The sequence below is a fragment of the Topomyia yanbarensis genome, chromosome 3, assembly GCF_030247195.1.
Source record: "Topomyia yanbarensis strain Yona2022 chromosome 3, ASM3024719v1, whole genome shotgun sequence".
Lineage (NCBI taxonomy): Eukaryota > Metazoa > Arthropoda > Insecta > Diptera > Culicidae > Topomyia > Topomyia yanbarensis.
The window spans coordinates 401,184,906-401,210,374 of NC_080672.1; the positions used below are offsets into that span (position 1 = coordinate 401,184,906).

The 25,469-nt window shown below is 37.9% G+C and overlaps 2 protein-coding genes across 3 annotated transcripts in view; one reads left to right on the plus strand and one right to left on the minus strand.

Moving 5' to 3' along the window:
• Positions 1-25,469, plus strand: part of LOC131694310 (putative uncharacterized protein DDB_G0271606) — a 356,903-nt gene that overhangs the window by 285,488 nt on the left and 45,946 nt on the right. The window lies entirely within an intron of this gene.
• LOC131694315 (uncharacterized) lies at positions 12,275-24,821 on the minus strand. Its single transcript, XM_058982957.1, has 4 exons — positions 24,404-24,821; positions 24,096-24,187; positions 12,871-13,015; positions 12,275-12,665 (listed from the first exon to the last, which is right to left on the minus strand). Exons 1-4 carry the CDS (start codon positions 24,561-24,563, stop codon positions 12,484-12,486), a joined length of 579 nt encoding a protein of 192 aa, XP_058838940.1. The 5' UTR covers positions 24,564-24,821; the 3' UTR covers positions 12,275-12,483.

A 25,469-nucleotide genomic window follows, 5' to 3' on the forward strand; every position in this document is an offset into this window, starting at 1 on the left:
CATTTTTGACAACTGAAATAAAAAATATTGTTGCCAAAAACGGAATGTGCGATCGTCTCTGTGCTACAACTCAGACATCTGAGGATCGAATCCGGCTTTAAGATGTGCAAAATATCGAAATGTTTTAAAACAATGCTTGCAGTGGCCGCAATATATAAATCAATGATTTTTATGTCTTCACCGTCTTCTTGCGTATTTTGCTATGTTGGAGATAATTTATATGCCTTATTGCAGTTCTTACATGTTGACCTTCTTTACCGACAAAATATAGTTAATCGTATAGTGTTCCCGAATTATATACTAGTTATAGGTATCGTAAAAATGTGAGATTGTGTCAATTATACATCTGTAATGTCTAGAATCGCGTTAATACTAGAAGTAATTACAATCAAGGTATATATTGTTGACAGGAAGCGTCAATTTCAGCAGCTATATACGTATATCGTCTCCAGTTTTGTACGCATATGCCGTTTTTCTGCATTCAATACGACTTTTTTTTGGTGGTAGGTTAATGAACACTTATTATTCAGTTGCAACTAGAATATACGATCAAAAAGGCTAGCTAGAAGATGGTAGCAACCTTCGATATGAAGGCTGAAAAAGTTTTCACTGTCGTTATTTTTCATTTCCATATTCAGTATGAATTTTAATGGGAATAGATGAAATGTGAATTCTGTGATTTAATAACTGCTTGGTGCCGTTGTATCGAGAAGTTCGTGAAATATTCTTCTTTCGAACTCCACTGTCAAGAACAGGAAGAGATTCTGTCACATTTTGTGCAGTTTATTCTCGTAATTTGTTTGGTTAGGACTAATTTGGGCTCCCAACTGTGATTCTAAGACAATGATGCCACAATGGACGCCTATGCCATTTTCTTAAGTGTCATATACTGCATGCATAGTTCTATAGTAAATGAAACTATTATGCACATCAGGGTAGTATGGATTTGAATCGGAATATATTAGCTCAAATAGCATGCTCCCCTATGTAGTCAGGGATTTCTGTCTTGCCATGTCTTCTCATCATTTCCTGAGTAAAAGAAGGAGAAACTAAGTAGAATTGGAAGGGTGCAAAAAAACAACACCAAAATAATCAGCAGGTAAATTGACCTCACAAGTAGTTCGATTCGCCTGCGAATAAGCCTAAAGCTCTTTGCCACTTTGAATAAGGAATTTTAGTAGGTCTTTGAGTCTCAGTCGTCCAAACACAATTCCGTCTATGCAAGGACGACCGAAACTCGAAATCGCACTTTTTCTACTGCCGGGCAGTTGCATATGAGATGATATGAGGTTCCGTAGTCGGATTTACATAGGTCACATGAAAATGACACAGAGCACTGAATAGTTGCCATGTGATAATTAAGTTTGCATAGGCCAGTTAAAGCCATGGTGAACATGCGGCAGTGGAGTTACAAAAATATGTAGGAGATTTTTCGAAATCATTGGGTACGGTTGTTTTAGAAACGCCTTTGTTTGGCGACATGTTTGTAGATTTCTCCAATAATTACGGTGCTCGGGCGCAGCCAGTCGCCACTATGAGCGCGATTCTTTGCTGATGGTTTAGCTTTGACTGGACTGTCATCACCTCTCCCCTCTGCCACCACACAAGGCATCTATACGACAGTATTGGACGTACAATTGCCTTGTAAATCCAATAGATGTATTTAGGTTTGAGACCCCAGATATTTCCAAAAGTTCATCTACACTGCCCGAAGGCCATGCACGCTTTTTTCACTCTGAAAATGTGAGCAGAGCAATTCAGTTTGGAATCCAATATAACTCCAACGTATTTGGCTTGATCTGCACACAGTAGCTCAGAATCAACAAACTGCAAGGGACGAACCCTGGTTGTTATTCGCTTCTTCGCCTCAAGAAGCATTGAAGTTTTGTTTGGATTTATTGATAAGGGGCCATTCATAAATTACGTAACGCCTTTAGTAGGGAGGGGGTACGACAAGTTGTGACATAGGGGGAGGGGGAGTAAGCTAGATCGTTACGTAAGATGTTTTCACCGAAGAAAAATATTTTTTCGAGGAATTCGTTACGTAATAGGGGAGGGGGAATGGAGAAATTTGTGACAATTTGTACATGGGGGAGGGGGAGTCAATTTTGGGCAATTGTTGCGTTACGTAATTTATGAATGGTCCCTAATTTGGCTTGTCGACACCACTGTTTGACATCGTTTCCAAGAAATAATGACACTCACCAACAAATCGGACGAGTTTGAGCAGCTGTTTTCAGAGCCGCCATAAAAAAATGTCTTTGAGTAGTTTAACATATGTACTTTTGTCTGTAAAAAGTTTAATTTTGAAATATTTTTGGAACAATAAATGCAATTTAAAAAAACACGTGGCCTTAAATCAGCTATCTGGGTATGTCCAGGGAAATTCGAATGTCCGGGCAACATGCGAGCTCATAAGCTTCTGGTCCGAAACGTAAATGGGCCCTTGAATCTAAAACACATGACGTGTCCAGATGAATCTGAGATTGCCATATAAACAACTTTCAGGTAGCCTGGTATCCAGTCGACCACTTATGAGGTGACAAATAACATATTATCTCACTAAGTTTCAATCGTCTGCTATGAAAAAATGGAATATTATTAATTGAATTGCATTGAAAAGACACTCGGACACCTAGTCGAATACATAACGGTTAAACATTGAGTCAAGTGACGATTCACCTGCAAACTATTACGCAAACATGAAATTATATCGGACTCTGTCCACATCGCACAGCAGCAGCCGAAGTAAGCGAACTATTTTACATCACGTTCCTGAAGACTTAAATCTGTCTGACAACATACCTTACCCATGTGATGTCTGGAGAAAGCAATGTTGAACTAGGTAATAAAGTTTCGTCATGAATATGGTACACAACCGAGGTAAAGATTTCAGAGGCACTGTCCGTACTGTTTGCTTTCTGGATCGAGCATTTCATACTCTATATTTTATATGCACTAAAATTATTCGAATCTTACTAAAGCAAGAAAAGCGACTCCATTAAAAGGTACTGTAGTTCTCCTCGAATTTTAAGTCTTGTAGAATAAGTTTAAAAAGCTATGACATTGTATTTGTAACGCTGATAATAATGGACCCTGTCGTTGCACTGCTCATGTAAAATATCACGTCATATAATTTGGTACGCATGTGGGGCAGCAACAACATGTCAGTAGGAAAGTTTGCTTCCACGCAACGAGTGTAAACAATGGCAAACATAAACTTCCGCACTTCGCAAATGAGATGTCTCAGAGGAGCTTAGTCGCAGCGTGAGACATATTGTATTTTTTAAATTGCCCTCTAATTGTCTGTATCACTATTATCAGTTGTACCAGTTAATTTGCTAGTTATCTTAATCCATTGATGGCCGTATCTGTATCTTCTGCTCTATTTACATACTACGTATACTTGAGGTTAATCTACGAAATATATAAGCAAAGATCACAGATCTCATTCGTCAACAAGACAGAAAAGTTTTGCAAACTAGTTGAAGTCTTATTTAATTAAGTGTTATTGTTCTCACACGGAGTTTGTAAAATTTCGCAGTTTACTGTTTATGGAACTCTAGTTTCCTTACCTAGGGCTCCTGCTTTTCGTAGTAACCATTGTTGAACATGTGTTTGCTTGAACTGCCAAATGTCGAGCTACCCTATGAATATAGGGTGATCAGCCCATTTTCGTCATGTTTCTATAATCACCCTATCAATTTGAAGTCGTTGGTTACAGCAGCGTCTGCCATCTTTGTTCAACGCATAGAGTCAAATGGTGGCGCAACAATAGGGGCACTCGATTCGAGTTTTCGTTGCGTTCAAACACGAGAATTTCACTGTTTTCAGGTCATTTGTGTTATTATCTTAGTTCTTTACATCGAGGCAAAGCTGTTAATGTCATTTTTTTCGCATTCCATCGATTGTAAGCTGAGAAATTTATTAATTAGTGAGTCACCCCCTTAGTATGGTGAAAATAGGCACTTTACCCTATATTATGTCACACAACTTCCGCTGGCTCAATCAAGTGGTAGTAAGTAGTTGATTATGATAGCTTGGAGTATTTAAAAACATCAGAAAACTAAAATAGTTATGGAATTTGCGTTTCGATTTCGTCTCGTCAGAATCGGACACTAACTTAGTTGACGGACAAAGCTAGCGCCGGGTTGACGCTAGCTTCAAGAAACGGAGACACAATTTGTGTTTCTGAGCAAAGAAGAAAACTGCAAATTGTGTTCAAATACTTGCTCGCTGATTACAGGTTGACAAAACTGTACAAAAAATACAGATTGACAGCAATGCCCAGACGTTGTGGCTCGTCACCCGTAACAATTACCCGGTGATATTTTTTAATTATCCGCTTGTTTACACATAATAAATCGAGCGTTTCGTAAATTTACATCACCGAAAGCTGCTGAAATGTAAATGATATTGGGACACTTTATGACACATAAACGATTTATCATAGATTTTAGGCGCAATTGATGCGACTGGCAATAACAAGAAAATAAGCATTATTCTACACACGTTACTAACGAACTGGATTCTATTTATAATTGGTTAAAATTTCATCTACTGCTACAATCCCTTTTTTCATTCAGACAAAAGTATATACAACTTCCTCTCTCTAGTGTAGCGATTTCAATACAAACTGGAAAGAAGCGTTTCATTAAATGGCAAATATAGCAATAGCATATCAACCTGTTTCATGTTTTTCATGGGCTTGTGCGTTGGACATACGGTGATGGACTTCGAGTAGAGGCATGCTGTGTAATCTCAAGGACGAACAGCGCGATTAAACGAATAACATGTTTTGGTTGGCCTACATAACTTTTCGTGACAAAAATTGGATGAAAGTTTGAATTTATATAAATACATAAAGCAATTATTTTATTTTCTAAAAATTGTAGTATTTTGATAGAACATTTTTTCAAGGAAAAAAGCAAGAATTAGTTTACAAAAACATATTTAGAATTGGCGGAGTTATGGCTTTTTCCCCGACACCTTTTTTATTAATCACGAAGGAAGGCCAACCGATCAACTTAAATCCCAAAACTCAAAAAAAAATATTTTTCCTTTGTGCATATCGATAAACTTTCTGGTTGTAAAATATCAAAACGATTTGTATTATTTTTTTTACGAAAATGTAAACAGGTCATTGCTTGACTAATTCAAAGCACAGGAGATACTTTTCAAAAAAAATCTGTGTCAATGCAGATATCGACGCAGATTTTTTGAAAAGTAAATACAGATGAAAAGATTTTTAAGGACAAAAATACAGATTTACTTTTAGCAATCCTGCTAGAAATAACATATGATGTCGTCAGTGCGATAATCATGTATTTTTTTCTAGGATGTCATCATATCCCAGGGATAGCATAAGGGTTTGTGTGTGGAGCCGGAGTTTCAAGGGTTGCAGGTTCGAATCCTGCCTCTGGGAGGATTATTTCACATAATTGCTTTGCTCATCATTGCAATCTGTTTTCCCCGCTGGAAACCACCAAAAGAGTTTTAACTATTGTACGATCGCGACTATCGTCCATGGACAACTTTCTGAGTTTCGTGAAATAATTCATGAGAAAACATCAAGACTGTTTAAGTGTTGTGATCTAATTCAAAACCACGTTCGAGATGTACCAAACCACGTTCAAGATGTCATAAATCATTGATCAGCCACGTCGTATAGTTTGACCGTAAAAATTTAGATTTATGGATATAATAACGAGTCAACATTTGGTTTACGAATAATACTCATACACACTCAGAAAATTTCGCAACATTCGGTTATTTTTTCTGCTGACTACTCGCTTTACAATGTCATCATTATGACATGACGATTGTGTTGCACTGTTTTGTGGTATTCAAAAGCCGCCATATTAGTGTTCATAATGGCGTCAAAAATAAACTGCTGTTTTTTTTTACTGACTACCCCTAACATCTCTTCTGCGTCAGATACTCCCGAACAAGCTCACAGAGCAAGAGACCAGGGATACAGTTATCTCCGGGTCGGCTTGCTACTGAGTAATTGGAGGGGCTTTGCGGAACAAGGTTGTGCACAGAACTATTGTATTTCTGGGATGTTTATGGTTCGAGGTGGAAAAGCTAATTTATTTAAATAAAAATGGGTAAACTAGGTGTAGGTGTGTAGTGTGGCCCAATAGCTATTGTACGGGTTAAGTTGGGTAAAGTTACTTTGAGGTACGTACCGGTGCTGCTACGTGGCATTTGATGTTCGGTGCTGGCAAGCGCGTGCTGACGATCCCGCATAATGCTCGCTGTTCGTGGGGTTCACTGTTGGTACGAGTGGTACTGGTATGGCGTCCTGATGTGAGTCGGTCGCGATGCCGCTAACCGATTGAAATGGCGAATGGGTGGGATGGCGGAAAACGAACTGACGGCGTCTTCCTTCTTTGACTCGATCAATGGGCTACGGACGATACCGTATTGGCTTCACCAAGAAGGGCCCTCCTTTACGCTTAGTACCCAATACCTGAAGGTTCACAGGGCTTTTCGGCACCTGTATGCTAGCTCCTTGACAGTTAGACATTAGTAGATTCCTCTGCCTAGGCCGAATCGTGTGCAGTGAGGAGTTCAATAGGTCGTAAAATGGTCCTGGATGAACAGCTGGATATATTTAAACTAATATGGCCGCTTATTGAGGCGTTCTCAGTTGAACCTTAACTCACTCCTAAATCACACGAACGCCGCGGTACTAATCACCAATGGCGGGTTCCATCAGTTTCCTCTTCTCCTACTACCGCCACCCACAGTTTCCACCTTCATTCTTGGCTTAACACATCACCCTCCCTTCAAAGGTGTATTTTCTCTCCGTATAACAGTTGACCACTTTAAAAATTACAAATAGGCTTTCTATGTGCCACGAGGACTTGTAACGACAGTTACACCTTTTCTAATGATATCTATTTTGACGATGATTTACATTGTTTTGTGGTTACCGGAAACTGCCATCTTGGTTTTCAAAACGGCATCAAATGCCCTTCTTTGATTCCATCCGGAACCGGTGCCGGAATGGTCATACCAAGGATGGGTAAGTTGTGGGAGTGTATGATTAGAAGAATTAGTTCAAAAACCTGGAGTGATAGAAAGGTATACAGTTTTCCGGTGGCCAAGTTTGCTCCAATTCATGTCCATTGTAAAGGATCAATGGATAAAACCGTGTACACCTCATGCGATCTTACTTACTATCTTTTTGCCTTTTTCCTATATAAAAGCTGAGCAAACACTCTAAAAATCGACTTTTTAACCGAGGTCCAGAGAGCTGAGTTTATTATACCATTCGACCCAGTTCGCCGAGGTCGCCAAATGTTTATGTTTGTCTCCACATTTTGAAAAAGTTTTGAAATATACATGGGTCAGCTCAAATTTTTGTTCTAGGTGTGAATTTAAGAACATTCGCCAAAAATGGCTTAATTTGAACATGATTTAGAGGTGTCTCCAATCAAAAATCGAGTTTTTACTATGCTAGCATGGGAAGATCACTTACACTCTGATTTAATAAACCCTACAGGCCCACACATCATCAAAAGTTGTTCTTTAGACATATCTTAACATGTTTTAACAGGTGAACATAGCTCTAATCGCAATAGAAAATTTGTTGACTGGATTTTCATATAGAAAAGTATATCAAAATCAAGGAAAATTTGTAATATTTTTTGGCTTTGGTGTTTTTTTTCTAGATAAAAATCCAGTTAACAAATTTTCTATTGCGATTGGAGCTATGTTCACCTGTTAAAACTTGTTAAGATATGTCTAACGAATCACGTTTGATGATATGTGGGTCTGTAGGGTCTATTAAATCAGAGTGTAAGTGATCTTCCTATAGTAACATAGCAAAAACACGATTTTTAATTGGAGACACCTCTAAATCATGTCCAAATTAAGCCATTTTTGGCGAATGTTCTTAAATTCACACCTAGAACAAAAATTTGAGCTGACCCATGTATATTTCAAAACTTTTTCAAAATATGGAGAGGTCTAGTATGTATGTATCAAGGCAAAACGATCATTATAGCGTACCGCGTGATCGTTGTTAATACCAGCAATCAATTTTGAGATTATTTTACATAAAAACATACTTTTTGGTCAGCTTTGCGTTGCCTTTTTGAAAGAAAGTCTGTTTTATGATATTTTCTTCCCACTGCACAGTGGTCCAGAATGTGAATTTAGCAGGAATTTTAACTTTTAGCTGAAATTCAATGACGTAGCCTTACAATATTTTTCGAAAAGTTGTTGTACTTTGCAAGGCCCTGCTTGTTGTTTAACCAGTAGCTAGGGTGGTTCCAATTTTAGCAATATTCAAAACAAAACTTTTTAACGATTCATGATAGAGCTTGACTGTCTTCGATGAAGTTGTAGAGCAACACATTTAAGACAAATTTGCTGAAGACATGCAAGCTATAGCTTTTATACTTTCCATTGCACGAGAAATCTAAATGTAAGGTTTAGGGTGTTCCTTAAAAACGGTTTTATTTCTATAACTTTTGTAGGTTTTATTTTACCCTTTGAACAACTTGAAAATTATTTTAGGGCGCATAATTTACTTTAAAACACCAACTACTAAACTTTTTTCGTTTCAAAGTGATGAGAACTTTTATATAAAAATAAATAAAACTTTTTCAAATAACATTATCTTCGATTAGGGAATTTTACATTAAATACCGGTGTTGTCATATGAAATAGCATGCTTTGTAGTATAGATCACCAAAAAATACAAATGCGATGCTTTTGTATATCTTGCAATATTTGCTCAGTCCATTTTTAGTAAATACTATATATAACTTTCTAACAAAAGGAGATAGAGGTTCGGTATTCAGAGACGAATTGCTCTCCTTCAAAATATCTGAAAGTATTTATAAAACGATCCTAATGAAAAATAAAAACTGAAAAAGTTATATAAAGAAAACAATTTTTTAAGAAACACCCTAGTTTTTTTTGTAAATTTCTTTTAAAATGAAAAGACGATCTAGAATTTCAATGTCTTCGTCAAAGTTTTTTAAAATTTGATTTTCTTCGATTTTCTGGAAGACTGCAAAACTCTATCTCGAACCATTAAAAAGTTAATTATCTGATTTTAAAAAAATTAGAAAGCCCTGCCCACTATTTAAAATGCTAGAAAAGTATTGTTAAATGGAATATTTTATCATGAAAATAAAACTATATTTTTGATATTGTCTACCGTGAAAATAATGTAAACATATAAACAAAGGGTCAACTCATGAAAAACCAAATAATAATAGGTATAACTTTTTCAGTTTTCATTTTTTTTTTTCAACCTATGCTTCAGATGTTTTTCAGAGTTTTTAAAGATGAATATTTTCTTCTAAAGCTTCAAAACGCTGGCTTTTATTATACAAACGATATAAGTACTTATAATATCAAAAATAATTTTTTTGAATACAATTTTGGGAATTTTCCAAAGAATCCCATTTTTGGCATAAAAGTGCTCATAGCTTTTGAAGGAAAAGAGTTAGATATGTGGGATCATGAAACAAGTTATTCGCCTTAAAACAATCTTAAAGTTGTTTGAAAACTACTTCAGTTTTAAATCAATACCGCAAAAGTTATTTGAATAAAATAGATTTTCTAAGAAATACCCTAACCTTCGATTTTAAATATGTTGTAAAATGAAAAATATGACAGAAAGAGCGTGCATGTCTTCAGCAAACTTTTTCAAAATTTGTCGTTCTACAACTTCGCTGAAGGTCGTTTGGCTCTAGTTAGAACGATTAAAAAGCTATTTTTTTTTATCTTGGTTAAATTAGAACCACCCTAACTGTACGACAACTTCTTCAAAGGCTTTATTATGCTGTTCAGTTTTAGTAAAATCTCAAAATTCCTGCTAAATGTGCATTCTGGACCACTATGCTCTGTTTCTTGGATTTTTACATTTAAAAATTTGAAAATTCAGGGTTTATTTCAAAAATCCGCTAAAAACTAATTAACCCTCAAAAATGGCAAGGGGTCTCAGAGGCCCGGCTATTAACAGTTCCATAGTTTCAATGAACTTGTAATTTGAAATACAAATGATCGAGCGTTTTCGGGCTTTCGATCTTCTCACTGATCAAACGACAAAAAAGAAACTTTTTATTTTATTGGGAGCAATGCTTTTTGAAGTCACAATTTTAGCTTGCTTTTTTGAGGGTTGAACAAATTCATTATTTTATGTTGATTCTAGTTCCGGCAGCAGCTTAATAGAGATTCTGAAAAACTTATTCAAAAATGGGATCTTTAACACAAACTGTTTACTTTACAATTGGCTACTGATGAAAAAATAGCTGGTATGAACTGAATTATTGTATAGGGGAGCCCGGGGCTATTCAGACCTACCTAAGCAAATCGCCCGCGGAAGAAAAGGGAAAGAAATTGTTAGTCCACTACTTGTTTTTGCTGCGCACTCCACAAGTATCACGGGAGGAGGATATTTGTTAGTAAAAGTATAGAAGTTTGATTCTACTTCTTCATTACCGACGCCAGAGAGGTAACTCCACTATCTGGACTAGATATCGATCCATCAAATCATGGACCGGGGACCAATGGCTTTACATCCCTTCCGAAGGAAGACGTGACCACAGGATTTTTACCTCAGGAAAATCTCAACGTCCTCGGCTGCGATTGCACCCAGAGCAACTGGAATGAGTGTCGGTCACGCTTACCACTAGTCCACCGGCGCCGCCCAAAACCTCAGCTATATTTTGGTGCCATAAAATGTTCATTTTGCACCGCTCCATGGCAACGCTAGGTGACGATTTGCAAAACTCTACGTTTTTCCATCCTCTTACAATGTAGATGTAATTCTGACCTCCCTACGGGGCAATTCAGATCCTCATTTTTCTATAATTTTTTTACAATGGAATTTTCTATGAAATATTTATTAGAAGTCCTTATGAAGCAAAAAAATAAATTGCGTTACAAAAACTTAATCTGGTTCGTCACAGCTGTCAATTGGCACATCATGTATTTTCCTTGCTGTGACGTGTGCAATGCTATTCACAATCGCAAGCCGCAAGCCACTGAACGGTGGTTGATGGAATAGGGGGTCCGTATGCTCATTTCGCACAAAAGTGGTAAGCGTCTTGAAAATATCTGTGTTTTCACCGAAACAAAAATCATTCTATTAAATAGAAGCCATCTATCTCCTATAAAAAACAAAGACTTAGATTTAATTTTAATGTTTAAGAATTGCGGCTCCACAAATATGTACGACAGTTAGAAAGTGTTACGATTTTCTGAGAAATAGAAGGGGTCCGAATTATCCCCACTGTCTTAATAGCCCCGGGCCCCTATTCAATAAAATCAAAAATCCCTTCTAGAGTATATCTTGTGCACTGCTGTATCTAGTTAGACATTATATTTATCTTATCTCGGTTCGGAGAACCTGGCCCCAAGGTAGCTCATGCAGAAACACGATACTAGGGAAACAGTTTGATTATATATAAAGCTACAGCATATTTACTGTGATTTTGGAGGGTATTCTATGCTACTAATCGAACTGTTCTGGATAGGAAGGGTGGAGAGGCCTTGTCTTTATCATTTTGTAGAGAAATTAGGATGTCCTTCAGTGTTATGACATGAACTTCAAGCGTTCACCCGTACTGATCCACCCAACCCATTTGACTTTTCCAACAAGAACAAGAAAAAAAGCTTTTCTGTTTGATCAAATAACACTGAATAAACAGCTGATAGATGCCATGCTTAGCTACGTGTTACTATGAGTGGTAATTCTTCTTCATCATCATCATCATCACGCTCAAAGGTCATCTAACCTTATTTAAATAACTATGAGAAAAAATGCAGTTAATTTAATTGGTTAAGCTACCGCTAAATAAAATGACGTAATCTTCAATAAGGTCTTAAAGATCTTTTCTGAACGTACTAAGATAAGGTTATTGAATTGATCATACTAATAAATATTATCTGTACGTGTTTTCTTGAAAGTCCCAGCAAATACTAACACGACACGATTTGAAAGGAGCACGTTTGAGTAATTTGGGTATTTTTGCTGGGAAATCGCCAATAGACAGTTCACGTCTCTTCACATCTGTTCATCCTCCACCCAATAATGTTCAGCAATTTTCTCGCACCGCGCAAGCTTCCAATTAACGGCGAATAAGGCAACGTTTTTTCCTTTCCTCACATCGACACCCTATTCGTTCGCACATACATATAGATATATATTTTTTTCAAAATAGTTTCCATCGCAATACAATCAATTGATTAAGGCCAAAGTAACGGTGAACGCATTGAAACGAAACAACGCAAAACCACTTGCTACATTTCCACTTCGTTTTACTTCTTTTTTCATTGTCGCTATATGTACATTCGTATACCACTTACGCACAACAACAGTTTAATAATAAAAATAACATAATTAACGTACGACGAATACGAGCTAAACCTTTGATTTCTTAGGGTACTTCACATCGATATCACTAATACCAAAAATCTAACATCTACTTGAATTAACGCTACCTAATGGTATTAGCTTCTGTTCTGCTGTTGTTGTAATGAGTTCGGCTGCAGATTGCCAGACGCCGGCATTTGGCTTTCGACGTCCCGCTCGTTGTCGAATCGGACAAAGCTGTTTTGAGCGGTGGGTGCTGGACCTTTGGCAAACATCCGATACAGGACCACCAGACTGACCAGCACGTACACGTTGACCACTGTCAAAGAAAGAAAAAGAAAAAGAAAATAGTAAAAAACAATCAGAGGATATTACACAATTTTCCGTTCCGCCGAATTGACGATGACCTTGGTGCCAACACTTGGTTTACCAATTATGGCATTGATTTCAAACGAATAATGGAACGCGGTGTCGCGTTGTGGTGGTGGACCAAATTAGCACACAGGGTTTCCGTTCCGACTCACGTATCATGACGAGCAGCTGGCGGGGCTCGATCGTTGCCAGGTCAGACTCTCTTCCGGTGCAGAGGTTCACAATCTCCTGAACGATCACGACCGCACCGTCGATGGTGAACAGCGCCAGAAATGGGGTGAGAAATGTTTTGTTCTCCTGAAAGTAAGTAAGTAAGGTAGGTACATAGAGCGACACGAAAGCCAAGGGAAAATATTTGATCAATTTGTAGGTCGAACAACAATGCTTATTTTGCTGGGTTTGGAGCGATGGGAAGAGGCGGTAGGAATCGTTCCGACCAACGACGACGACGTCGCGAGGCACTTGGCTGTTTTGCCCTGACTTGGCCACCTCGTTTGGACGGGTTTAACGATCGCATTGTAATGCTAATTGTGTTTTAATTCGCGTCTCACGAGAGCGGGTGAGACTGAAAAAGTGTACCTCACGGGATCTAGCCCGGACACGGGTGCGGAATTTATGAATTTCTCGATCGACAATTTGTGATGTTTTCTTATTTTTCTGGTACTCCTATGTCTTACTTCTATAATAAACTTCCTAATTTGATAAACATTGCCTATCTCGCAATACATAACAGGGATTATTTTTGGGAAGGGCAAAAATGAAATCTCTTGAAGCAATCATAATTTTAGTTTACTATTTGGTTGGAGTTATAGCATTTATTTTATTATTCATCATTATTTTCACATCATACTTAGCTAATACTCAATATGAACTGGCTGTTTTTGTCATGCCTCATATGATGATTTTAATACTCCCTTGAAATTATTAAATTTCAAAATAATGGCTCTCGGCCGCGGTTCAACGAAATGTGATCCCGTTTCATAGGCACGATCTGAAAATTTGAATATTTAATTTTAAGAACAGAGGCCAGGTGGTTGAGTGGTAAGCGTGACCGCCACCCATACCAGTTGGTCTGGGTTCGATCCCAGCCGGGGTCGATGAGATTTTTCTGAGGTGAAAAAACATGTGGTCACGTCTTTCTTCAGAAATAAATAAAAAATCAGGAATCTTCGGAAATGAATCAAGAATCAGTCTGGCTCAAATGGCACGTTCCCTATGTTGATCGGAGATTTGTGCCTTGCCAAGAATCGTCTTTTCATCATTTCCTGATGGGAAGGATTGGGGAAGTGGCAAGGTTAGGGGTAAGGAAAATAGCGACACAGAATAATTAAAACAGTGCATTCTGCACCTCCGGAGGAATGCTGAACGATCTGCAGGCGTTACAATAGCAGAAATTAAACTTACAACCCCCGGAGGGATTCAGAATTTTTTATTTAAGCAGTGAGCGAATATATCAACACCCCCCAGGGGATATTGAGGTAACAGAACGACAACACCCCCGAAGAAATGTTGTCATCAAATATGGCTAAAACTTTAGCTCTTTACCAGACTGCGTTAGAAACAATAGCATATCCTTCAGTTTCAGTTCTCTGTACATAGGTTCATCTAAGTATAGAGAACCAAAAATCCGGATACTTAATTGCATTACTACAGGGCAGTTGCATTTGAAAAGATTTCATGTTCCATAATCGGATTCACAAAGATCACATTAATAATACTCAGCGCGCTGAATAGTAGCCATGTGATAATTGAGTTTGCAATGTCCAGTCAGTGCCCTGACTAGAATTCTGCAGATGTGCTTGGAAAATCGCAACAATTTTTTTGACATTTTCGGACTTACATCCGGCAGAAATGTTTTTGTTTGAACACAAGTTTGCAAGCTACGCCAATGGTTGGCATGTTAGGATGCAGCCCACGAGCGAATCTTGTACTTTATCCAACTTATCGAAAGTGGTAGAACTGATTCTGGACCAACGAAACCAGTCGTAGCGCCAGCTCTAGCCAATTCGTCCGCCCATTCATTTCCAGTACAGCGCAAATTCGTTAGTTAGGTCACGACTGCGCCCCAACTAACGAATCGTATCCGTTAATTGGGGCAACTGACAGCTGCCAAAATTACCCGAGGGAAACGCTGATTGTTTTTTTTTTTTTCAATAAAAGACCAACAAAAATACTTTACTGTTCACGAAAGTTGGCTTCCAGTTTAAAGTTGATTTTTTTGACAAAGTATGTCATTAGTGTTCTTTTTGCCGTTAATTATTTTTTGATGAATTCCTTCACATAAAACAGGAAATACACCATCGGAAAAAAGCCGATAAAGCGTAAGCATACTACGTTGCCTCTAGCTAAAAAATCATTGGATAATGTGCTTGAATACACCTTCAAAAGTTAATAAAGTAACCTCCATGCGACATAAACTAATTGATGCTGAATGGAAGAAGCGCAACATTTAACACATTTATTTCACTAAAAACATTCCGGAATATGAATTTAAAAAAATTAAATTCCATTGAATTTCAAAGTACTCTTTTTTTTCTAGATCGCGACAGAAATAATCCCCTTGAAATCGATGACTTTCAAACGTCAATCAGTTTTTGACTTTCAGTTTTAACATAAGAGTGTCTTTTAGTTGGGGCATGCCCCAACTAGCGAACACCCAAATAACGAACAGCTCAACTAGCGAACCCCCAACTAACGAATTTGCGCTGTATTACCGGAATTATCGCGTACCTATAGAAGGTAGCTAGCATTTGAAATGCTAAGTTCTTCGATTTGATTTCCAAGCGATTACTAATTTCGATCTCGAATCTGCCGAAATAAGTGCTTTCAGGCTAGCCTGACTGTCAGAGCAAAAATAGATTCTTTTACCGCAGAAACCCTGTTGAAGTTCCGATTGAACGCCACACAGAATCGCGAAGATTTCTGCTTGGAATACGATACAGTATCTACATGTGAATAAGATTGACTTATTCTCATTTCACGACAATAGACACCAGCACCGACTTGGCCCTCTAACAAAGAACCGTCAGTACAACAAACTACGTATTCTTCAAGTTGTAGCTCCATCCATCCAGCGAGATAGCCATTCCGCATGAGTGAAAAATCTAACATAAAAAGTTTTAAACGAAGCTGTATGTGAGTGTAAGGTCACTGTGAGCAAGTACATGCTTATCCCAAGATCCACGACCTATTAGGTTACTGTTCCAGAACCCAGTAACCTTTAGACGGTATGTACAAGAAAGTGCCTCTTGTTTCAAAGACACACAGTGCTTTTACGTTCAAGACTGCCTCTAGAGCAGCAGTAGGTGTTGTCGAAAACGCACCAGTCATCGCCATCAAGACCATCCTCTGAAGATAATTTAACTTTGATCTATCTCATGACTTCTCCCTTCTGGCACCAAACAAGACACCCGCATGCTAGTATTGGTCTAACAATTGTTGCATAGATCCACTGAATGTACTTGGGTTTGAGTTCCCAAGATTGGCCGAAGGCCATGCAAGCTTTCTTGATTCTGAAATCGATGTGAGCTGTCCAATTAAGTTATGCGTCAAGAATTACCCCAACGTATTTATCTTGATCTGTGACAATAGTTTCAGAGTCAAAAAACTGCAATGGACGAGCTCCGGTTGTAATCCTTCGTGGTGTACGTAACTCTAGTCTCTTTTCAATTGTCGAATAAATCTTTCGCCTTTTCCTTCGTGGCGTAAAAAGCACCATTGATGTGTTATGTAGATTAACTGATAGTCCAACATGAGGACACCATTGCTCAACAACACGTAAGGCTTGCTGCATCTATTCAAAAAGTGTGTTAATGCAAGTACCGGTGATCATTATATGATAATCATCGGCGAAATCATCTATTGGAAACCTAAGCTCATTAAGTTTCTTCAAGAAGTCATCGTCGATAAGGTTTCATAAAAGTGGTGACAGCACACCACCTTACGGACATTCGCAGACATTCAGTTTCCTCATCTCTACTTATCTCAACGACTTTGCGAGCCAACTTAAATGCTTCCGACCCGTTCCGGCGTCTGCTATTCCAATGTACCTATGATCAGATAACGAAGGTCCATGCTTGTTTGGTACAAGCCAGTTTGTCAACTCATTCGTAACATCGGCAAAACAGAGAGTTACATCTAACACCTCTTCTCTGCCAGATTGTGCAAATGCTGGAAGATTAGATACATCAAGTGTGTGCAGATTTATACTACTTAAGTATTCAATCAATTCGGTTCCTCTCAAACTGATATCTGAGCCACCCCAAATTATGTGGTGGGCATTTGCATCACCGCTGAATATGAGGGGAAAGCTCTTTTCTGCTACAGTAAGATACAACCCTTTTGAAATTATCAGGAGGTTAATTCAGTGGTGATTCAAAATACAATCCAGCAGATAACACAGTTTCGACAAAAATGCATATGGGACTCTGTGGAGATCTAAGAGAAGAGAAGACAATCGCGTAGCTAATTTGATCCAGTCCTAACCTCAATATTGAACCAGCTTCTGATTGGTCATTTTGCCAGTCATGAGCGTTCATTATATTTACAATCGGGATGGAAAACAGTGCTGCTGAATCTATTCTGGCTATTTTTCATACACATCAGCATTTCGTGCAAATTGAATAAAAGACCTGAATGACGATATAGTTACGTGTATTGTTAAGAGAGACATGAATAAATATTTAATTTAATTTTTAAATGCAGCTAGCATTGTAAATTCTTGGTAGAGGTGCGATCTTTTAGGTACAATTATTTTCGGCAATTGTAAGAAGTATTCAAAGGGAATCTGGCAACGATTAACGCTTGTTGTCTTCAGATTTACGGCAGGGCCAAGTCGAGAAAATTAAGAAGAGCAAGAAGCCTGTCGTCGTCTCTTTTCTTAGGTGGAGATCATAAACAACCAGGGATGTAAAATATTATTTTGGGACACACCCAAATCATTACATCATAGATTTAAAATAGAATTACTAAATTTAACTATTTGCTTCGTATTCGTCGAATGACTATTAAACAATTAATACGGCTGATGCTCTCATTGTAGAGTCTACTTTTGAATATTACAACAGTAAAGTTATCAGTTTCAAATGACTTGTGTTTTGTTAAAATTTATTGCCTGCCAACATATTTCGGGAACTTTCGTTGACGCAAAAAAGAGATGAATCGAGATCTTGTTGAATGTGATTTATAACATAAGTAATAAATCTAAAAAAAAAAAAAAATTTTCGAGTAATTTCATCACAAGATGGCGGCTGTACAGCATTTTCTCTCACGCGAAAATCGACTCAGTTCGTAGAGTTAGGCAAATGTATGTTTGTGTGCGTATGTGTGTGTGCGTGTGTATGTATGTATTTGACCAAAAATATGCACATCGGTTACTCAGAGATGGTTGAACCGATTTTTTCAGACTTAGTCTCAAAATGAAAGGTATAACGTTCCCGTAGGCTGCTATTGAATTTCATTTAATTCCGACTTCCGGTTCCGGAGTTACAGGTTGAAGAGTCAGGTCCCGAATGCAATTCCCACATAAATCAGAATCAGCATGGTATCTAAAAGATGCAAAACTTCATAAAATTTGTTCGAAAATGTTTGGATTTATAGTTTCAGCTCACTGATGCCCAATCAAATCCACGCTGACCACATTGGACAACTTTGGAGGAATCGGAAGCTTCGGGAAAGTGGTTATGTTCCTGAGTTGAAATCACATCTGCTTTTCAAAAATGTCTGACTCGATTTCCACAAAATTAGTCTCAAATGATAGCTACAACATTCCTATTGAGTGCTATTAAATTTCCTTTGAATCAGAAATCTGGTTCCTGTGTTACGGGTTGAAGTATGCGGCCACATGCGAAATTCCCATATAAACCGGTAATCAATATATGTATGTATAAATGATGCAAACATAATTAAAACGAGTTACAAATTGCTTGAAATTGTTGGCCGACATTCTTATACTATTCGCCTCACTTCGTTGAGTTCGGAAAACGTGTGTATTCGTATAAGCGTATGTCTATGTGTATGTGTGTGACCAACATTTGCGCGTCGGTTAGTCGGAGATGACCGAACCGATTTTCTCGAAACAAGTCACAAATGGAAGTTATAATATGCAGTTGGGTGTAGTATCAACGATTTTAAATCGTTTAAAATTATTTTTGCGATTTAAATTGCACGACTTAAATCGTACGAGTTTGGTTGCACGTTTCAAAATTCGATTTTTAATCGTACAAATATAATTTAATATTATTCTTGCTATTTGGGTACGATTCAATTCGGCCGATATAATTCGCACGACTTAAATCGGACGACTTAAATCGTACGATTTAAATCGCACGTCTTAAATCGTACGATTTTTATCGCACAATTTAAATTATACGATGTTGGTCGCACGTTTCAAAATGCGATTTTAAATCGTGGGAATATAATTTAAAATTATTCTTGCGATTTGGGTACGATTCAAATCGCACGGTTTAAATCGTACGATTTTGGAGGCACGTTTTAAAATGCGATTTAAATATCTCCCGCGCGATTTTAAATCGTACGATTCGATTCGACCGATATAAACCGTACGATTTTAAATCGCACGAATATATTTTTTTACGTTTTAACGACATTCAATTAGCTAGAGATTACTGGGTAGGGAAAGTTATGAAACTTAGAGCCATAGTACTCAAGTGAGAGCAAGGGTGTGAAGTAAACAGATCGGAAAACTAGAAGTGGCAGGGTCATTATAACAGGCTTAATATCGTACGGGCTTAATCTTTGCCTTCTGTTAATGAGGGTTAGGCAGAAAAACTACGAATCACCAGAGTTCACTAACATGTGTCCTGATAAAGGTAGACGTATCTATCTTTACCGTGACAACCGTACGAATATAATTTAAAATAATTCTTGCGATTGGGGTACGATTTAAATCGCACGACTTAAATCGTACGATTTAAATCGCAAATTGAAAGTAACCAGCTATTAAAACATTGCTTTGATAAATGAGAAAGGCACAATTGGATTAAAACAGGTTTTGCTCGCAGGGCCGAATCTTTTATACCATTCGACTCAGTTCGTCGAGATCGAAAAAAGTCTGTTTGTATGTGCGTGTATGTATGTGCGTATATGTATGTATATATGTATGTATGTATGTGTCAAACAATCTCACCGATTTTTCTCAAAGATGGCTGGACCGATTTGCACAAACTCTCAAAGGAAAGGTATAACCTTCCCATCGGTCGCTATTGATTTTTTTTATTGATCTGACTTCCGGTTCCGGAGTTACGGGTTGAAGAGTACGATCACACTGAAAATTCACATATACACTAGTACCACCATTATGTCCAAATGACGCAATACATATTAAAATTTGTAGAACATTACTTAGATTTGCGTTTCTAGATCACTAATGAACCATCGAAGTCGCTTTGACCACATTGGTCACCTATGATGGTTCTTGAAGCCCACGGGGAACGTGCCAAGTCCCTAAGTTAATGTCATACCTATTTCTCATCGAATTCTTTACCGATTTTTACAAACTTGGTCTGAAATGAAATGTACAGCGTTCTCATGGGTTTCTATTCAATTTCTAATTGATCCGACTTCCGGTTCCGAAATTACAAGGTAATGAGTACGAACACGCAGCAAATCCCGATTTCAACATGTACAACAATGAATGTATAAAGGTGAAAAATTTCCAAAATGTGACCACAAGTGCTTGAATTTGTAGTTCTAGTCTCAATTGAACGGCGTTGCATCCCCAAAAATTGTTATTAAATATATTATCTCGATTCGACTTCCGGTTGCGGAGTTACGGGATACCTCCATTAATGCAAAAAGGATGTCTTCTTGCTAAAATCGTAGCCAAACATTTTGCATTTGCAGTTCTAGATTCCTGACGGCCGATCGACATCTTGTTGGCCATATTGACTGCCATAGACGCTTCTGGAAGTGCCCGGAAAAATGGCCATCTTTCAAAATTAAAAAACGCACATCAGTTTCTCGGAGATGGTTGGGCCGATTTTCACAAACTTAGTCAAGGGAAAGGTATATTATATTATAAACTGCTATGAAATTTCGTACGGATCGGTTATATGGTCCCAGAAATATAGAATGGACGATTCACGGACGGTCACATAAGAAATTCCCAACTAAAATTTTTATTTCAAAGGGGGGACCCCATGAAATTCCAGAAATCGAATTCATATTTTTAATGCCTAATGTCCTTATAATGCATGAAATCTTGTTTCAAATGAACGGTATAACGCTCCCATAAGTTGCTATTGATTTTTTAGTTTATCCAACTTCCAATTCCGGTGTTACGGTAATGGAGAGTACGCTCACACAGTAAATTCCCTTTTAAACTGGTAACACCACGGTGTCCGAGTGATGTAATTCATATTCAATTAAGTTCAACATTACTTGGATTTACGGGTCTAGATCACTAATCATCTATCAAAGTAACTTTGCTCTCATTGGCCACCTATGACGGTTCTGGCTCTTGAAGTTCCTAAGCTAATATCACACCTTTTTTCCACTCTTAACCGATTTTTACAAACTTGATTTTAAATGAAAGATATAATACTTTCATTGACTGCTATGGAATTTCATTCAGTATTGAGTTACAGCTTGGTTAAGGCGGTTACATAGGAATTTCTTATATAAACCGGTATAAGATCCTGACTCCTGCGTTGCAGAAGACAAAGAATTAAGTAGCCAGGAAACTCTAAGCTTGCTCATATAACCCTACTCCACACTTTTCTAAACTTTATTACTTCAAATCCTTGCTCTTCCTTGAGTACTATGGCTCTTAATATTGAAAAATATCTCACACCTTCCAGTCCTATGATAATTAAATTTCGTTACAATATAAAAAGGGAAAAAGAATGACTCACTCTAAGTCGTTAACAAAAAAGGGGAAAAAATTTATTGAAATGAACATCAAATTACTTCGATTCGCTGATGATCTAGGCCAGCGGTGATTGTGGCCCAATGTTTCTTGGAATAATTTGTCCACTATCGATAATTCCAGAAGTCCCTGGTTCTGGACATATCCCAGAACTAAAGCCACTTCGGCGATGACGGAATCAATTTTCAGTAAACTAGACTTAAATGGAAGGTATAATATGAAGTTGGCTGTTCCAGCCCTTATTCCCCTTCTTCCTCTCACACCCCATCCCAACTCTTTCACTACCCCTCCATCTCAGGCCGACCCGCAATCCCTTCACTCACCCGTATACCAAAATATGCTAGGTTGTTCCCATCGCATACTGTCCTCCCACTAATTATCACCCTACTCTCACCCACCACCCCGCATTTCAAAATATGTTAACTTGAAGACAACATTGAACTCACGCTGATTGAGCTAATTAAATATTCTTGTTTCAAGCGTTTCGGCGTCGACATGTTGCTCATCAGCTTCGTGGCAGTCGTGCACTCATATAGAGTAAAGTGGTTATTTTCACCATATTAAAGAGAGTGCCTCACTGATTCATTAACTACTCGGCCTACAAACAATGGAATGCGTGAAAATTGACATCAACAGCATTGCTTCGTTGTTAAGAACCAATATAATAACACAAATACGTTGAAAACAGTAAAATTCTAGTGTTTGAGCGCAACGAGAACACGAAACGAGTGCCCCTATTGTAGCGCTACCATTTGACTGAATGCGTTGAACAAAGATGGAAGACACTGCTCTAACCAACGGCTTTAAATTGGTGATAAAATTAACATAGCGATAATAGGCTCATCGCCCTATACTTACCAAGCGTAATAAAAATATAATAGATTTCTCCATAGTATTAAATTGAACGTAACCAGCTATTAAATCATAGCTTTGATAAAGGCGAAAGGTACAATTGCACCACTAGGTGGATTAAAACAGGTTTTTTTGTTCGATATTTTGATTTTAAACACTTTTACCATTGTCTTCTGTTTTAATTCCACTATGCATCATAGTGGAATTAAAACGGAAGACAACGGTAAAAGTCTTTAAAATAAAATTCCACTAAGTCGCTCAAAAACAGCACTTTTGTTAAAGTGACATTTTGATTGTTCACGAAATGGCGCATTTTTTAAAGAAAAAACGCCGAAAGTGTCATAAAAATCGACACAACATTGTTAATTAAAAAAACTAAGCAATAAAAAAAAGAAAACCCCACGCACGTTGCTGGAAAATTCAATTTTGAATATACTGTGAAGCTATCAAAACGATCGAAAATCATGTGTTCGAGTTAAATTTCCGGCCAGCTCGCAAAAAGTCTAATCAAGATTTCAAGAAAAACGCGGTCAAAGTGCATTCGAGGTGTAAGTAAGAGGCGTTGCGGCAGAATTGAAAAGTTGAACATTTATATATTGTTTTCGTCTTCCATATTTTGGGATATCATTTTTAACATCATAAAGCACATTTTGGACCAATAAATAAAAATTCGGGTTTTTTTTTAAATCGGGGGTGTAACCTCTTAAACTTAAAGATTGTTCAGTGAAGTGACGCGATTCGAATTGGAACACCTGTTGGCATCTTTCAAACTGCAGATGCAATTCAGTACTAGAACTCGCTTCTAGTTTGCAATTGACAGAGACAGACTCGATACATTGTTGATTCCTGACGTTGACTTCAATTCCTTTATTATTACTTTAATTCAAACAATGCAGTGTCTTCAGACTCATCAATATTGTTATGATCCTATTGATTGCGGATCAGATTTGCTAGCATGTGTTTGGGTTATGCTATACATTTGTTAGCACTTTCTAATCTCTTATCTTTTCATTATCAACACACGTTTAATGAACGCTTTGATATTGAATGTTGTGATCAAAATAAATCTAATCGATACCTACCTAAAACACAAACGAAATCTATGTTGTTTTCATGACTTTAATAAGTTAAAAAATCAGTCATCTGAGCCAAATGTGTTTTTCTTTGCACAACTACATAGCTTAGAGAGCTAATTTAGTTTTATCATTATTTGCAGTTGAAGCAGCTGATTAAATGAGTATAAAGGCTAAAATAAATTCAAATTGGTTTAGTATACGATCCATAACAGGTCCATCGAGAAAACGAGGTAGCCAGAGTTTTAGTTTGTTAACCTGCTGAAAAAACTGTACATACCTTCCAAGAATTAGGTTTACAGTTTCTTCATTGTTTGTCAGCTGGATACTATGATTCTTTTCAATGTAAATGACGTTGAAAATAGGCAAAGAACTGCTAAAAAACATTGATTGAAACGTGCTATAAGCCTGATCTCTCTTCCGTCAACTCACATTCCACAAATGCTACCTGCCTCAAACCTACAGCCCCTTTGGCAAATTTCCAGTAGCCTAATTGTTGAGCGTTCCATTATCTGATTTTCCCATCCCACACAAACCCAACCGTGCACGCACGACGAAAGCTCACCTTGTACAGCCCGACGACCAATATCACAGATGCGCACAACCACAGCGCTGATTCTACCTGGATCAAAATCGGATACCTCTGCACTGCCTCATCTGATCGCCATCACATGAAAAATGAACGGAAAACACGCAAATTCAGTAGATTTTTCAACCATCACAAACACTTCATGTTCCACACACTCATTATCAATAACAACAAAAACAACCTCCATCGATCATTGATCATTATGGTCAGCAGCAAACCGACCACGCACCGGATGGGTGCATCGAAGAGGGTGGCTGCAGCATAGCGAAAAAAAAATCACTCACATTCCTCTTCGATAATGAACGGTTCCTCGGGTAGTTTGCGGCCCGTAAATGAGGTCACGATGATCACCGACGTGAAGAAGATGGTGAAGAATGCAATTAAGTAAGCGTGAAACTTCATAAAATACCGAAAGACCCGATTCATGACGACCGCCTCCGACATGGCCCTACACGTCGTAATCCAGACAGGTCCGTTTCGTTGCTCTCTTGTTCAGGATCGTACGGTTCTCAAGAACTAACTATGTATCGTGTTTGTTGTTGCAAACAGCACACTCCGACCAGGCTTCGTCTTTCCCAAACTAGTGGTCTAGTGTTTTGATGAGTAGGCACACGCGTAAAAAGTTGATCGCCGTGATGCGTATGCGATCGCTAAACTGCGACTGAGGCTCGATTGTGTCGACTCGGTTACCGATCGTTTAAATTGAACATTCAGCAGTGCTTTCGGCTACCTTCAATAGAATATGTGTGCACGGGGCGGGTGATGAGCAAATGTGAGTATGAAGCGAAATTGCGCGCTTACAGATACATACATGCACCGCGCCAGTGTACTTATTCGCTCGCATCTGTACTGCACTATGGTAAAGTGCGGGACAGTGAGCGAGGCTGATCATTCTCGTGGTCAGAAATTTTGTGGATGCGCATTTTGCGGAAAAAATCTTTCATATTACGAAAGGTGCTTGTAAATATTAGATAATCTTTCGTATATTTCATTAAACAGTCCGTTTGTCTAATGGAACCCATTCGTAAAAAGCCTACGAATGTCGTTTCGTGGTTTTTTCGAAAAACTCGTATTAAAATTAAAAGCGTTTTCATGTAACTACTATGTATAAAAATTCGCATAGTTCGTAAAGTTATTTTTACGAAACATATTTGTAGCAGATTTACGAATATATTCTCTCGGTGCAGAAGACCGTTTCAAAATATTTCAAACCTTCCGGACTTAACCGTTATGTATCCGACGCGGTACCCAGGTACCTTTTTAGGTTTCAATTAATGAAATTCCTATGTTTTATCCATAGCTGGAAATTGAAACTTTGTGACATCTTAGAACTTCACTAAGTCAAGCTTT